The sequence below is a fragment of the Tauraco erythrolophus genome, chromosome 5 (genome assembly GCF_009769465.1).
Source record: "Tauraco erythrolophus isolate bTauEry1 chromosome 5, bTauEry1.pri, whole genome shotgun sequence".
Taxonomy (NCBI): domain Eukaryota; kingdom Metazoa; phylum Chordata; class Aves; order Musophagiformes; family Musophagidae; genus Tauraco; species Tauraco erythrolophus.
In genome coordinates this window covers 74,568,445-74,584,174 of record NC_141469.1, presented here as the reverse complement: position 1 = coordinate 74,584,174, position 15,730 = coordinate 74,568,445, and the positions used below count along the sequence as shown (strand labels likewise).

Here is a 15,730-nt window from a genome sequence, read left to right as displayed (position 1 = left end):
TATCTCTCTTATGCCATTCCTTTTTCTTATCTCTCTGAAACCTTCTCCAGCTTCTTGGAAAGGACTTCTGTTACTTTGTTTAAACCAGTATTGGAAGTCAAATCCCAAAGACAGCCTCAGCTTTTAAAACCAGGACTTAGCTTCATATCTTACTTTTCATCTTTTCTCCGAGTGGTAAGTTCAATGGGAGAAGGAACTGGAGATGCAGACCTCCTGCCAGCGCACATCCCTAAAGATATTGTCTGCTTTCAGGTTTCTTTTCTATCTGGGCAACAAATGCTCACGTGTTTAACACCAACCACCAAGAATTAAACTAGTGCACATATGATAATATTTTCCCTGGTGTAAATGACGCTGTATTTTTTCCGCTGTGCTTGTCTACCTTTCTGCCAGCCCTCTCAGTACACTATGTCCCACAGTGCCCACCTGGAGCCAAGGGTCACCAAACTGCCTCTGGTCCACCTACCTCTATGCAAGTAACCTAGGTAATAACTTTCAGGAATTAGTACATAGGGATGTATGGCAAAGCATAATTCTATATCTCTTGCTCTTATTTTTCTTTTCTTCATCCTGCCCACATTTTTAGAACCATCCAGATATGAAAATATATGCCTCCTGTTTGGGAGCTGTATCAAATTTTCACGTAAAGTCCCAAATATATTTTGCACCATTAGGAAGTTACACGTTATGGACTTTCAGAAAAGGTTCTGTACTTTTCCGTCAAGGTGTTAATTCTTTAAAATGGGGAATTTCAAACTTTTTCAAACAACAGGGGCTTTTTAAGAAACATGATTTTGCGAATACCTGCTGGCCTATTCATTGTCAAACAGGCCAAATCTCATTCCATTTCTGATGGCTTAACATTCATATGAATAATTCATTAATTGCCACTACTACTAAAACGATATTATGAGAATATCTGCTGTATTCTAGCTCCCTTTCAATAAAACTGAGCAGCTGAAAAAGAGGAGGACAAACTGAAATAGCTAAAATGGATATCTAGCTAAATTTGTTCTTGGGCAATTGTTCATTCAAGACACTCTGAATTTGTTTGGAGCTATTATGCTGACCTTTGATTGAGCTACATTTCAGAAACTCAGAATACATTTCAGAAATGCACCAGCAAGTCCCTTGAACTTAAAAGTAACTTGTCAAACAGAAAGTTCAAGCACTGGCTGCATGTGAGGAAGCAGTTCAAGACAGAGACACATTTGATATTTAAGTAAGACAAAATAAACCTTTTCTAGAAGTCTGAAAAGTGTGATACTAATCTAAGTCAGATTAAAACGTTGAATCACATGTGCACAGGCATGACTATAATTCCCCTCAGAATAAAACACAAATAATTGTTTCTTACTCCTATTTATGCAAAGGAGAGAATTCCCACCTACTTCAGAGGAGTCAGGATTCACTGCCAAATGAAACCAGCAATTTCCAATTTGAGGACATACTGTATTCTGTCATATTCACAAAGAGATTTTGTGAAATAACCTATAATTGTTAAATTTATCTAGGGAAAGGAATTAGTAGATGGATGTAGATGATGGGAATTTTTCAGCACTCGCTTTTTGAAGGACTGCTTTGGGGAAATCAGTCACAATCATTTACCATTTTCAGACTGCAGAGTGTTTCATTTCGTAATAAGTATAATGCAGTACAACCCAGGTGTTTCAATTTGCTATACTCTCAGATTCTACCACAATTTTTAGAACTAGTCCTTTCCAACTTGAAGGCATAACAAAATGAAGTTGGAAGATGAGAAAGGTTGCTATCTAGAAAGACACAAGAGAGCAGAAGCAGTAACAGAACAAATTAACAAATTAATGTTAACTTCTCAAATCTCAATGAAATAGAAACTCATTCATATTCAAAGGTATTATTATTTGATTTAACATAAACCTTCCTGTTTCCCTGGATCAAGACCATCCTGTTAGAAACTGGCAAAACTAATAACATAACTAATCATTCATAGTCAATAACAGATTCTTCACTTTTAACAGAAAGGTATTGACTTAATTGAAGAACTCAGAGAAAGATGGAAAAGAAAGTATGATAAAAATCATCACTAAAATAAAGTTGATGAGTGAAATCTCTCCTGCACTCATATCAAAGACAAGAATCGCACATTTTCATCATATACAAGTTAAATATAAATCTCCAGTTCTGTCCTATCCTGTAGATACAAAACCAGATGAACACTGCAATTCCATATATTACTATTGCCTTGATTTACCTGAAACAGTTCTGTTGATTTGTCCAAACTGTAACTTCAACTTTTTATTCTATTTCACAAAATGAATGGCCTTAACTGCAAACATCCTTTAATAATAGCTGTAAAATGAACAAGGCTTAATAAAATTCTAGACTAGTCCTTGTCAACCAAGTTTTCCTAAGAACAAGTTTTTCTAAATTGAATAAAACCAGCAAGACTAAAAGTTTAATTTTTAAAATGAGAGAAAACAGATAGTAATACTTTTTTTTATATATATATAGCTTTGCTTCATTTCCAGTGTTATGGCATCCCAGCTAAGATTCCTCTCAAATCAAATAATATATTTTTTTATTCATTCTATTCCAGTAAAAATAACATAATTGCACCATTGTAATGAGCTATGTGAAAAAAGATGGGAACCAAGCTATAATAAACAAGTAAAGGCCCTATAAATTTATTGTATAGCAATATACGTTTGAAATAATGATATGCTAATGACAGCTGTATTTTAAGTCTCAGATTAAACTAAGACTTAGAAACCACTATATCCTAATGAATAACTCTTATTTATACATACTGAGAGCAGTAAGAGAAACTGCTAGATGGTAAGCACCCTAAATAATGCTCTATTACCCACAGGAGTAGCAGCAAAATCTATGGATATCCAAAGATTAGAAAAGGTTAGAAATAATTAGCTCATTGCAATTCCGGCATCTGCACTGTCCAACTTCTCTTCAGGCTTTCAGTTAGTAGCCTGATTTTCTGTCAGTGTTTGTCTGTATCTCTCAGCCATTAGAGTTTGTGGATGAGGGAGAAATGGTATTTTATTTTCTTGATTTTGGGCCTTTAGGGGAAAGTATCATGAGTCAAGGGAACTGCTAGTAAAAAATATTGTTTCTGGCTCATGACTTTAAATAAGTATTTGCTTCCTCGCTTTATTCATGTAGTTTACAAAATCCTTGCCCCTCATCTTTGCTGAGTAAAATGAAATGAACCTTGATTTGCAGTGTGTTTCACAGGAGGATTTTGTTTAGAGTGCACTGACCAGTCATGCAAAGCTCTACAATTTTAAGAGAATAAAGGAAGTTTTATGTTATGAAGTCATTATGAATCATTTACATCTTCCCCACATATTGCCTTCAGTGCACATTCTACATAAAATGACAGTCAGCAAGCAAAATGATAAGTTAGCAGATTTTAAGAAATCACAATTCAGAATATTTGTGTTTTTCACTAGTTGTGCATGGAAGTTGTCACCAGTTGTGCTTTAAAACTGTCAACAAAACCAAATGGCTTTTGTGTGCTCACATGAATCTGCACGCGAGAACAGCAGTGAGGAGACTGAACTGCGGTGTGCTGAACTTCAAATGTCTGCCTTCTGTTTTTATTATTAATATAGAATCCTATTAGCATAATTAATTACTTTTTTTTTGTATTTTTGCAAGTTGCTAAATATTCATGCTATAATGTCTTGAAAGAAAAATGCTCTCTGGCAAGCTAACTAAAATAACTGGGGATGAAATCAGAAGAATAGAGTGAGGAGAGAGAGAAGAAGAAATAAGAAAAAAACGTCCAAGATTAATTTGAATTTATTTTGCTAGACAACATCCACAGATCATTTTTGTCAACAGAAAATTGTACTGAATCAATTAACATGAGTCAGGCAAAACAAAAAAGACCAGCAACAGCTACCATGATGTTATTTTGATGAACATGCAACTGAAGTGTAAAAAACCCCACCCTACTGCTTTGTATTTTTCTGTGCATTCATCCTTCTTATTTGGTTGGGGGGTTCGTTTTGTAGATATTATCAGAGGAAGTTCTCTAGTGTACTAAGAGTTGGAACAGGTAGGACACCCTGACAGGTGATAGCTTTTAAAGTACACATAAAAATAATTATAAGGGTACAAAACTGCTCTGCCTGTGGCACTGACACACTCTGGTGATTTCACTTTCCACCCTTGACTGGGCCTTTTCCTTCATGATGCAATGTCAGCAACGCAAACCGTGGAAACCACTCTTGCCTTGTTCTTTGTAAGCAAGTGGTCAGGCCTTCAAACTCCAAATTGGTAATGAAAAGCATGAGTAGATAGTAGAGAAAGGAAAGTAGCTCAATATAACCTTTACAGCTCTGCAGCCCTGGGTCAACTTTGTGCTTGGGCAGTGGTCCAAAGATGCCTATACATCTCATATGCATTTATTTTTCTTTATTTCTTTCCTTTTCCACTCTAACAACTTATACTTAAGCAGCCATAGTTTACGAGAGAGCATACACTGGCCTCATATCACAAAAAACCTTCCTATTCTGGTAGATGTTTTCTGTTCAGCTTTAAACCAGCTGCAGCTGCTCAATGAAAAGTGTCCACGCAGGGAAGAGCCTAGCTGAAGAAGAGCTAGGAGGCGGCAGCAGATGTTTTACTGAACTAACGTTACTCATCCTAAACTGATCTTGAATATTTTCCGACTGCAGCAATTTGTGTCAGACTGCTCTCAATTCGGCAAGGTTACTGGAAGGCAGATATATCTTATGAATCATTTAGAGTTTCAGCCAGGTTACTTTAGCTAACGGGGCAATTGTAGTTGCCCTTTATCTGTTTATATGATTGTGTTATCTGATTTAGTATGCATCTGTGGAAGAAACAGGTTTTAATATGCTTGATTCACTCTCTGAAATGAACCGTACTGATAAATAATTTTATTTTGTGGAAATTGCTCCATTGAGTTGGTATCATCAAGCTGAAATCCGACACTTGAACACTAAGTTCTTGGTAAAATGGTACACTTAATAAAAAGACGAGGCAAGAGCGAGAAAATACATTTCTTCTAGTGCAAAAGGATGAGGAACTGCTTACCAGCACAGTCACCACACGCAGAACCACTCCTCTCATGTTATTCTCCAACTTTCTGTCTGTTAGTGACCCATTCAGACCAGTGATGGGATTCCAGCAGCCGAGCTGAAAGAGAAAACAGAAATAATTTCATCATTGTCCATAAAATGGACTTTGCCAGTCATTCCTCCTAGGCAGCTTTAAGCAGGAACGTATGAAATAGGTATTCCGCCTTCTGGAATCAATAGGATGGAAAGTCAGGGACGGGCTTGCACACAGATTCATCTTTAAATTGCAAATGAAACAATTAGGGATATCGAGTCGTGCTTTTAAATACCACTGCACAATGGGTGACAGCATCCAGGGTTTGGGGGTATACGTATTGCTTTAGATGAGCTCAGGGAGGACTTCTATATTAATGAAGACCATTTAAAAAGTAGTGCGGTTGTAACAAGACTTCTACCTTACTTTCAGTTATACACTAATTGGAGGAATAATAGCTACCATAATTTTAGCATGCTGTCTGCTCCAGCTCATCTTTCCTAGTGGAACTCTGATGAAAAGAATTACACTAGTTTTAATTAAAGCTTATATTACTCATTGAAAATGAAATAACAGTGATTTTAGCCATGTTAAAACTCATATTTAAAGATGATTGAGGAAAAGACCATTGGATAGGTATATCACAGTATTGAAAAAGGACTGCAACAGATAATGCAGAAAAAGGAATTCAGATGCTTTGCACTGGTCTTCTAAGGACAGAAGCTTTTTCTCAGGGATCTCTCCAGGACTAACTGCCTTTCAATTTGAATGTAGCAGATACTGACCTGTAATTTAGAGTCTCTGAAAACATAACTTACCCATATTCTTACACGATTGTAGATGCTTATCTTGGGTACAGAGAAACAGACCAACCAAACACTCGCCCCTTAGCACTACATACAAATATTAGTGGTTTCTTTTTTGGAATTCATTGCCACATTCATGTGGCCTGTACAATTACAAGTGTTAAATCCAAAATACAACAGAAGGACAATGACTGACTTCAGTGGACTTTAGTGCAAAGTCTCAACTGTGGCGTGTAAACGAGTTGCCTTTGTAAACTTGTTATATAGGCAAAGAGACAGACACCTACTGGTACTAGTTCTTGCTCTGAATTGCCTTCTCCATGGACTGTGCATGAAATCTATGGAGGCATGCTCATCTTCTGACTCAGGTAGCTAGCTTAAGCCCCTAAACCCAGGTGGTTTTTATGTCCCTATTTAAAGGCACAAAAGATCTTGCTCTAACAAAACCAAGATTAACACCTGTAGGTTACTGCTGGGTCCAGTGGCCTCTACTAAGGCCAGTCTCTCAGAGTATTCAACCCTGTAATCTGTGAGAAATATCAACTGTAAAACATTCAAAACATTACTGTTCTTTATTGCACAGTCACAGAAATGGCAAGGTGCCTGAAACAGCTGAAGGGGCCTGAAAGAAGGGGAGTAGCTTTGCTGACCACGATTCAACACAAATTTACAGAAAGCATTATTTTCAGTCCTTCATGGGAAAAGCCTTTGTGTATGTGTTACACAGATCTTTCAAAGTCGGACAGAAAACAAGGAAAAAATTGAGTACACACATTTAACAATTTAAGAAGTGGACCATTTGAAATATATTGTTTTCTTCATTATTCCCACTAGATCCTTTTAGAGCAACTTCTAAATTATTTAATTTTAATATATTCATATCAATTGTTTGACGATGCCTCCCTAAGAAGTGGGAGCCTCAAAAAGTAGACAAATTAAACCTTTCTGCAATGATATACAGGTTAAGTTTGACTCTATGATCTTAAAGATCTTTTCCAGCCTAAGTGATTCTATGATTGTGTTTCCCAAAAGAAGATGGCCTTAAAACCACTTGATCATTTCTCTGCCATTTTCAGAAGTGCTCAGAGCTGTTCTAATTCTTCACACTTTGAAGTCAAGGTTATACTATTGTCAGGGAATGAGCAAGAGTAATGCTGAGCATACTTTTAATCTGAAGTAATAACTCAATAAAGAATCTACTGAACTCACAACTCCAGCAAAAATCATTGAAAGTAACAATAGGATACAAGGAGGAACTAAAGAATGCGGCATCATATTAATCTCTTGCAATTACTTATCTAACAGCTATTTCTAAATAAAAACATGAATTATATCAGCTTGGTTTCCTCACTTCATGTTCTCATTTGATCACAAAGACCACCTACAGATTATAGTAGCCATCTCTACTTCTTTAATACCTCCGCAGCGTATCTAACCGTTCACAGCTGTATGGATGGACTGCAGACATGTTCCAGGTCCTCATAATTCCTCAGGAAAAACCCTCCAACACTTTGAGCTTAATAACCCAATTGCTGAAGTGTTACCTGTAATAATGCAGTGAAATGTAGTGAATGCATTTGAAGTGTGTGCACAGTGTACTATCTGTGATAAACCACTGCCATCCTATACAGCAAAGCTCTTGGTAGTCCACATTTTCTGTACTAAAAATATTGAAAATGGCACTAAGTCAAGAACAAAAATGCCTTAAATTAATCCTGTGATTGTCATTCTTAGTCACATAAAGAAACTAATTAGAATTTAGATCTAATTAGCATATCCAAATGGATTGGAAGTATAATTACCACAGAAACTGTACTGCTTTTGCCAGATTTAAAATCCTAGAAAGTTACTGAAGAGCCTTTGTATCCTTTCAAGGTGAAAGTCCATTTTTAATTATGTACATTAATGTGTACATATTTAAACAATTAACTTTTTAGCCCGATCCATTTTTGGATCCAAGTTGTGGATGCCCCATCCCTGGAAGTGTTGAAGGCCAGGTTAGATGAGGCTTTGAGCAACCTGATGTAGTGAAGGGTGTCCCTGCCCATGGCAGGGGGGTTGGAACTAGGTGATCTTTGAGGTCCCTTCCAACCCTAACCATTCTATGATTCTATTTTACCTTTTTAAGGGAAGAAAAAAACAACAAACCAACCAAAATAACTGATTCCTGGAAATTTAGCATAGCACTAATTTTCCTTTAAAAAGGCACATTTAATTTTCAATTATTGTTCATTTACTTTTCAGTTCAATTGTTCCTTTATGCAGCACAGTCATGGCGAAGACAAATGTGCAGTGCCTTACCAATACAGTTGAAATTGATTTTCAGTGGGAGCTGCTTACTGTTATTAGGTGAAAATGAATCAACATTTATTGATGACAATTTGAGCTTGTCATTGCAGCAAGTAGCAAATGTAACTATTGCTGAAACAGCAAGGTGGGGGTGGTATGAAGCTATCTCTTCAGCTCTACCTCTTGCTTAACCACTTCTGAAAAACATTTGTTCATTCTGCATTTACTTTCCTTTTATTTTGTTCTAATAGTCAAAAAGAGAGAATAGATCAGGGAATAACAGAATCTCACATTAATTCTGATTGATTCACGTGGAATAATATGGGAGATGGGAACTCTATTGAGCACAGTAGTTCTTGTCTTCATACCGTACAAATTTTTTTATTTATAGGGCTTTTTACTTCAGGTGTAGTTTCTTTTATTTATTCTAATGACAGCATTCACTCTGCTATGTTCAGATACAAAATGATGAAGATGCAAAAGAAGTCAACATTCTGCTTCCTTTGATATCCAATTTACAATCTTTGATCATCTCACCTTCCACCTTGTTATCCTCTCTGTCATCATTATTAGAATGGGTTTCGCTCCCCTGTTTTGCTGGCAGAGCCAGAAATCGACCTCCTTTTGCAGAGGTGCTTCTTCATTAGAAATTTTTGCCTATATGAACTGCACGTTATGGAAGGGCTGTAATTTGTATATCAATATTAAAGCAGGCAAAATCTATTTTATGTATATCCGCAATTTCCAGACACTGATTTATAAGGCACTTGGAACACTAAAATCTATAATGTCTTTACGACAGTGTTTACAGCCAGATTTTCTCCCCCACTTCCTATGAAATCAGTGAATGCTGAATACCTGAGAGCATTCATTTCTTTTTTTCTTGCAGAGTAAAATGCACATTAAAACTTTGCCAATTAATAGAGAAAAATACATTGTCCTGGTGCAATCACAGTTGAGGACAATCACAAAAAATAAGTAAAACCAGAGTACTGATACAAATATACAGGAACCTCTTCATACAGCACTGCCATGCAACCACTTCTGAACTCAGACTGCATCACAGCAACACTACAAAACAGTCAAAAGCAGAAAACACTCTAGAGAAGCTGCAAGTGAAATCTGAAAGATAAATCATCATTACATCTGCAACTGGAATTGATCCGGACACCAGGATTATTATCACTCCTCTTTCCTATATTTTCCTGAGATTTAAAGAAAGAAAAAAAAAAACAAACAAGATCTTGATTTTACTACAGACATCCTGAAAAAGTATTTCCAGTGGAAATGCCTACCCCAGAGCACTGTTGAGGAACCACTCCATTAGCAGCTCATAAGAGAGTTGGTCACCCACAGAAATACCAGCCTCCTCACCTGCAGTACCCATATGTTTTTCAGAAACTCCCTTAATTTTCATCCAGGTCCAACCTGCTTTAGGAACTGACTTCCAATGTACGATTTCAACAAAGAAATGCACGTTAATAATTCCCTTTTCCATTCAAAAGCATAATAAATTCACATGACTGGAAAAAACATCATGAAGCTGCCTTGAAACAGCACTCTTCTAGGAGATTCTAACTCGCAAGTGTGCTGGGAAGACTCAAAATGGGATACACAACAAAAAAAAAAAAAGAAGAAAAAGTGGGTGGATTTTTTTTGTGATGTGTGGATTCAGCATTTACAAAATTTGCTAGGACATTAGTTCAGGCCAAATTCAAGCAGGACAAAATAGAAATAATTTTGTACAGGGTATTTCTGATTCCTCTTGTCAGCTGTTGCTTAATATGTCCAACAGTGACTGGCGAAACAGACACTAAATCCTACAGATGAAAGACTATGTCTCACAGAAGAAACACCAGGAAAGGTATGTTTTGATTGTCATTCTGATACTGTCAGTTATGAAAAATTTAGTCAAACACTGTCAGCTGGTTAAAGAGTCTTTGCAGTTCAGCTCCCTAGCCAGCATCCAACAGTTGGTCAACCAAATCTGCAAAAAGTCTAACAGCCAGGGGTTAACTGAGGGCCTTTGTATTCCTGGGCTTGATTAAAGAAACAAGGATCAGTTTTGTTCTTCACAGCAATTTCCTAATCAGATTGATTAGCGGGAGAGCTTTCTGTGTTTAACTTCTTCCTTCACTGGAGCCTAGGTAATAGTCAGCAAACAATAAGTTGTTAAAATCAATAGAAAATACTGCGTTCAACAAATTGGATAATGTGTAGCAGCACTTGTTTCTCCTACATTCTGTGTGGTGAAACCTATATAGTTCTATGCATTCAGTTAATTATTTTGTACAGTATGTTTTATTGCTTCATTTTGTCTCTGGACTAGAAGGAATGACCTGCCCCTGGACTCGCTCTGTTATTTTCAAGCTCTGTTAGGACAATGTGAATACCCAAGTTGAGTTTTATATCCAGTGGCTTAAGGATCACAATTTCAGCACTCAAAGTGGTCTATTTGTTTTATTAACTGACCATAGACACAAGCGCAAGTGACCTCAGTAAGAATTTCTTTCCTCAAAGCCAAAGCACGTAGCAAGATAACACTGCACACAGTTAATAAAATGTTTTACTTTGGGGACTGCCCAGATTTCCTTTTCTTGTCGGATTGAAATAAGGGAGCTAATGGAAAGTTACCTGCTGGTAACCTGCTGCTTGTATGCCTACCAGCTCTTCCCGTTTTCTCAAGGATTCATGCACCCAGATAGATAACAGAAGTTATAATTGGATGTTTCAGACCACTGACAAATATTGAATATACGGGGGCAAAAAAGCATAGACTGCACAGCTGTTCTCATGCTGTGTGCTCCACTCATGAAGCTCATGCTTAGTGCTTAGGCCACGCTTCCAGAGGAACTCTAATGGTATGATTTTTGGAAGGTATTGTAAATCACCACATCTGAAAGATAATGAACCATCTCCTCAAGCCAGTGGTGTCATTCTAATGGTCCCTCACTTCCTTCCCCCTTCGTCTCTAGCTTACTTTCTCTATTACTACTTTTCCTTCCATTTGAAATTTGCTGAGTTTAATCTATCATTTCCCATTTTTAAGGGTCTTCCCTTTTATCTTTGGAAAACACCCTATTTTTCCTTCTCTAAGTCCTCTCTGCGAATTCAGTACTCCCAGCAGTTGCTGAACCTGTGGTTATCTTGCTCTTTCCTGTATTACAATGCCTCTTGTCATTTCTGTGTGTACTTTCTTTCCTCTTTGCTTTTCTTTCCCTTGATCTTCCTTGCTGTTTCCTGTGCATTTTTCCTGTCGTGCTCTTTTTGTTTAGGGCTTGGGTTTGTAGAGGAACCTCACTTTTCACTTCATCCAGCTTTGACTCATTTTTCAAATCACTTTGGATGCTTTCTCCTTTCTCTTTAGCTCCTGCATCTCCCCTTCTCTCAGGCAGCCCTCTCTTTCAGGAAACTTACCCTCAACTCCTCCCTCTTCTCTTGCGTTATGAGGGAGATGAGACTTAACAAAATACATTACTGTATGGCCCTGCTTCTCTTGTTTTCACCTTTCATATTTTTTTCACTCCTGTTCCCTGAAATCCTTACAAAACTCTGAGGAAAAGATCCAGGCAAGGATATTAATGAGCCAGATGGTGATCTCTTTCCCATTGCCTCCATATTTCAAATAACGTCAACTACTTGGAAAACCCAATGTAGACATCACCCCTTTGCCATTTGGTGACTGCACTGTGGAGCACTGTGCAGGAAAAGCTCCCATGGAAAATCGCAGTGGTGCTCGGAGATTGCTGGAGCAGCAAGCATTCATGGGGAAAGTATCTGTCCTTCTTCATTAGTCCTGTACTACTATCTGGAGCACAGAGAAAACACGTGCATGCAGGCTACTGGTATGTTCTTGTCATTACTTGAATGACAAAATAACTTTTGTGAGGAGACAGGTTTTGTTCTCCTTTTGCTGAAAATTGAGATGCGAGTGTGCCAGCTGACAAGAGTGTGTTGCTGGTGGCTGAGGCTTTTGGTCAATGGCTACAGAGAGGCTGGTAACCACCCGAGATGAGTAACAGATTTAGTCATTAGGTCTAATATTTACTTATACATGATTTTTTTAACAGTATATTTTACTGTCTAGAGTCTTTTATCACCTCATTATATCAGGTGACAAAACCAGATTAACTTAATATGATATAAATACACTCCTCCTCCTAAAAAAGAAAAGGTAATAATCTTTCCTCAAAACACACATACACACACTTCTTTCTTTTTTCTCTTCGGAAGGCAAAACCCTCCTTTAGACTATCAAAGTTCTTCATACTACCAAAGTAAAATTCATGAATATTACTTTCATTTTACACTGAAATCTTGCTCACTGATGTCTGAATTATTCCAGGGAAATTGACAATATCAAGTAAGTTCAAGTTTGTGTGCTGTTTAAATACAGTCACTTTGATGTTTAATTGCAAATCCTTGTCTCCTTTCTCGTGAAGCATTTTGAGAGTTTAAAAGGATGTCTTTTATCTAAATCATGTCTGAAAAAAAATTTAAAAATCAGGGTTTATAATTGAACTTGGTCCGTTTCATGCTGGGACACCACTACATCTTTATGAAATCAAAGAGAAAAATATTTGAAGTTACTACTCCAGCTCGTATTAGATGACAATATATAAGATTTTTGTATCGTAGTAAAACCTTTGATCAAATCACATCAGTGACAAACAATGAAAAATATTGTTTTCCACTGGGTTGCACAAAGCTCCCTCTCTTCAGGTAACATAAAAACGTGCATGGCACATTTCAGCTTCTCATCAGTTTCCTGGGAGCATACAAACATTCTTCAATAGACTCCCAGCTTTCCCCTCAGCTTAGTATGGTGCTTTTTGGGTATTTGATTTTTCAGAAAGAGTTTGATAAAGTTGAATATCAACAGAAACCATTTGTGCTGTTGCAAGGCTCAAAAATTGTGGGGGCAGTGTTCCAGAAATAAATCAAAATTGTAATAGCATAGAACAAAACCCGCACCGTTTCACTTGGAGAGAAGTGGGTTTACAGAGCAGAATTCTGAACAAACCCAGTCCAATAAACCAAATAAGTAAACCCTTCAGAGCAGAATAATTTGGTCTATGCTGAACGTCCTGCTTCCACAGCGGACGGCTGCCAGTGCTGTTACTTGCACACTTCCACACTGCATTGCAGTCAGCTCTGTAAGCAGGAATGCTGAGTGGCATCCTTGGCTTTTTTTCTGCAATGAAAATCTCCCCTTAAATATAACCAAAGAACAAGCAGTCTGGGAATCAGTTCTGGAAACAAATCCACACGGAGAATTGTGCATTAGCTTCATCACTGTCCAAGCTGGGAAGAAAAAGAAGGCTGTTGTTTAGCTCCAGTCCAGGAGCTGCAGTAGTAGAGCAATAGTACAGACCTGTGCTTATACTAAAGAAATCTGTGTTTGTTTTAAAGGCAGCTGACAAGGAACACTGTGTTTAGGTACATGTGGGCCCAATGAGAATATCTGGACTAATCTCAGTGGCACCTCTTTAGCCTTATTTTTGAAGTGTAAGAAGAATTATCCCATCACTGCTCACACAGAAACGCATCAACAAACTACATCTGGTTATCTTTTCATATGAAACATGATGTTATGAAGTATACTTTTTGCCAGGTATAACATATGGGAATCTCCCTTTTTCTTTAGCAGGCTAAAGCATTTTAAATGAAACACTCCACCACTACTTACTCAAAAGTAGATGTATTTGTTTACTTAGTTATTGAATGCTCCTTGAGCAGTACTGCTGCTGTGGTTTTCCTTATGTGTGAAAAACGAGACTTGCACTCAAAGAACTTGGACAAAGGGTGGGAAATGTTCCTAGGATGCACATACCACGGAAATATATGTTCTGAAAACCTTTGAAAGAGACCATCCTCATTTTTAAATATATACTTGCACTTAGCATGTTTGGCATCACTACATAATTCTTAATTTCAGCATGAAACACAGAATAAGAAACAGACATAGAAAAACACATCCCTGCCTTACTCAAGGCATTAATGTCCTGGCATGAAAGTCAAAGAGAGACGTATGTGCTAAGATACTATTTTTATTGCAAATAATGTGGGTCCCTGTCTCCTCAGACACGTTCATCGTCTCATCATCAACATGAGAGGCAAAGAAGTTAGTATGTAGGTAGTGTGAGAACATGCACCACTGTTCAGTACAGGTGGTGTATGTATCTTAAAGCATATTTGTACTTGTCTAGAAGCTGTTCAGACTCACACAGCATCAAAGCAGCTTACACTCTCTGTTGTTCAGCACAGAAGAATTTGCCAGCTCCTTCTTAAATGTAGTAGAAAGATCTGAAGAGAGCATCTCCTATTCATACATGCCAGTACAACATGATTCCCAGACACAGGGGCTATGAAACACCTTCTCACAAAGCATCAACACCAATGACAAAAAGTCCAAAAAAAAATAATTAAATAATGCTGATGGAGCATGAGAAATTCACATGAAAGGTCAATTTAGCATACGCATATGAGAAGACACTACTGAAAGTGCCTAAAGAATTGAAACCTTTGGTGAAAAGGGGCAAAACAGAAGAAGTTGTTACTTGAATATTGTCTTCAAGTTTCTCACTGTAGAGAAGCTAATATGACAATGCAACAACTGTAGCACTAGATGATAAATGGCTTTCTGTTGATTCTCCAGATTCCTGTGACACTTAAATGGGACGTACAGAGATTGGAACAATCTTTGCTTACACATAGATCAATACTCTGTTTCGAAAATCTAGGATTCATTCTCAGCATTGGCAGGAAACTAAGTTGGATATGTCATAGACTTACTAGCTTGATGCTGGCTAGTAAATCAAAGCAGCATTTTGTCACTGATATGTTAGAAAATATTATTCCAGTATAACCCACTCTCACAGGGTGTATGGCTAGAGTGTTACCAGCTTTAAGTGCATTATGGACCAGATATTACAAGTGATTTACTGGATCATATATTTTTGAGAGTTTGGTAGTAAAGAAAATATGATTGTGAGGTGTTTTTTTCACTCCCTCAGCACAGAGCAGCTTTCTTAAGAATCAGAACTGACAGTGAAGAAATAAAAAAAAATTTAGCACAGCAGTGACCAAGCAGAGTATCAGTACTAAGCAACAGCTGAGAAGAAGCAACAGCTTCTTCTGAAGTCTGTTTTTGGACCATAAGGCTTGGGGCAACAGAGAACAGAAAGGTCAAGAATGAATTTGAGGAGATGGTTGTGGTCAACAATCTGGATTACAGAAGAGAAATTCTTCCCACTAAATATGGCACGAATCATTCTTACCCAGCTGGACTGAGTTGAGATAATGAACTAATTAATTACTAATCAACTCAAGGTACCTATCCTGCCCACAAGAGGCAGGCCATTTCCTCTTGGCTGTGGAGGATGCAACAGTGTCCTTGGTGCTGCAGCCCAGGCTGGTGAGTGACAACTGGTGACCCCGACGTGATACATTGGTGAGACCCTGGGAAGCCCCGACTCCCTCGCCGAGCCGAGAGCCCGAGCCAAAGGAGCCCGAGCCAAAAGAGCTGGAGCTGGGAGCTTGAGGGAGAGTCC

At 37.8% G+C, this 15,730-nt stretch overlaps 1 protein-coding gene across 2 annotated transcripts in view; it reads right to left on the bottom strand.

The window, feature by feature from the left end:
• The window catches only part of GRID2 (glutamate ionotropic receptor delta type subunit 2), a 753,158-nt gene that overhangs the window by 153,708 nt on the left and 583,720 nt on the right, over window positions 1-15,730 (bottom strand). For both annotated transcript variants that reach the window (XM_086611621.1, XM_086611622.1), the window contains one exon: window positions 5,065-5,166. In XM_086611621.1, the coding sequence (XP_086467747.1) occupies window positions 5,065-5,166 (102 nt within the window). The remainder of the gene's footprint in view (window positions 1-5,064; window positions 5,167-15,730) is intronic.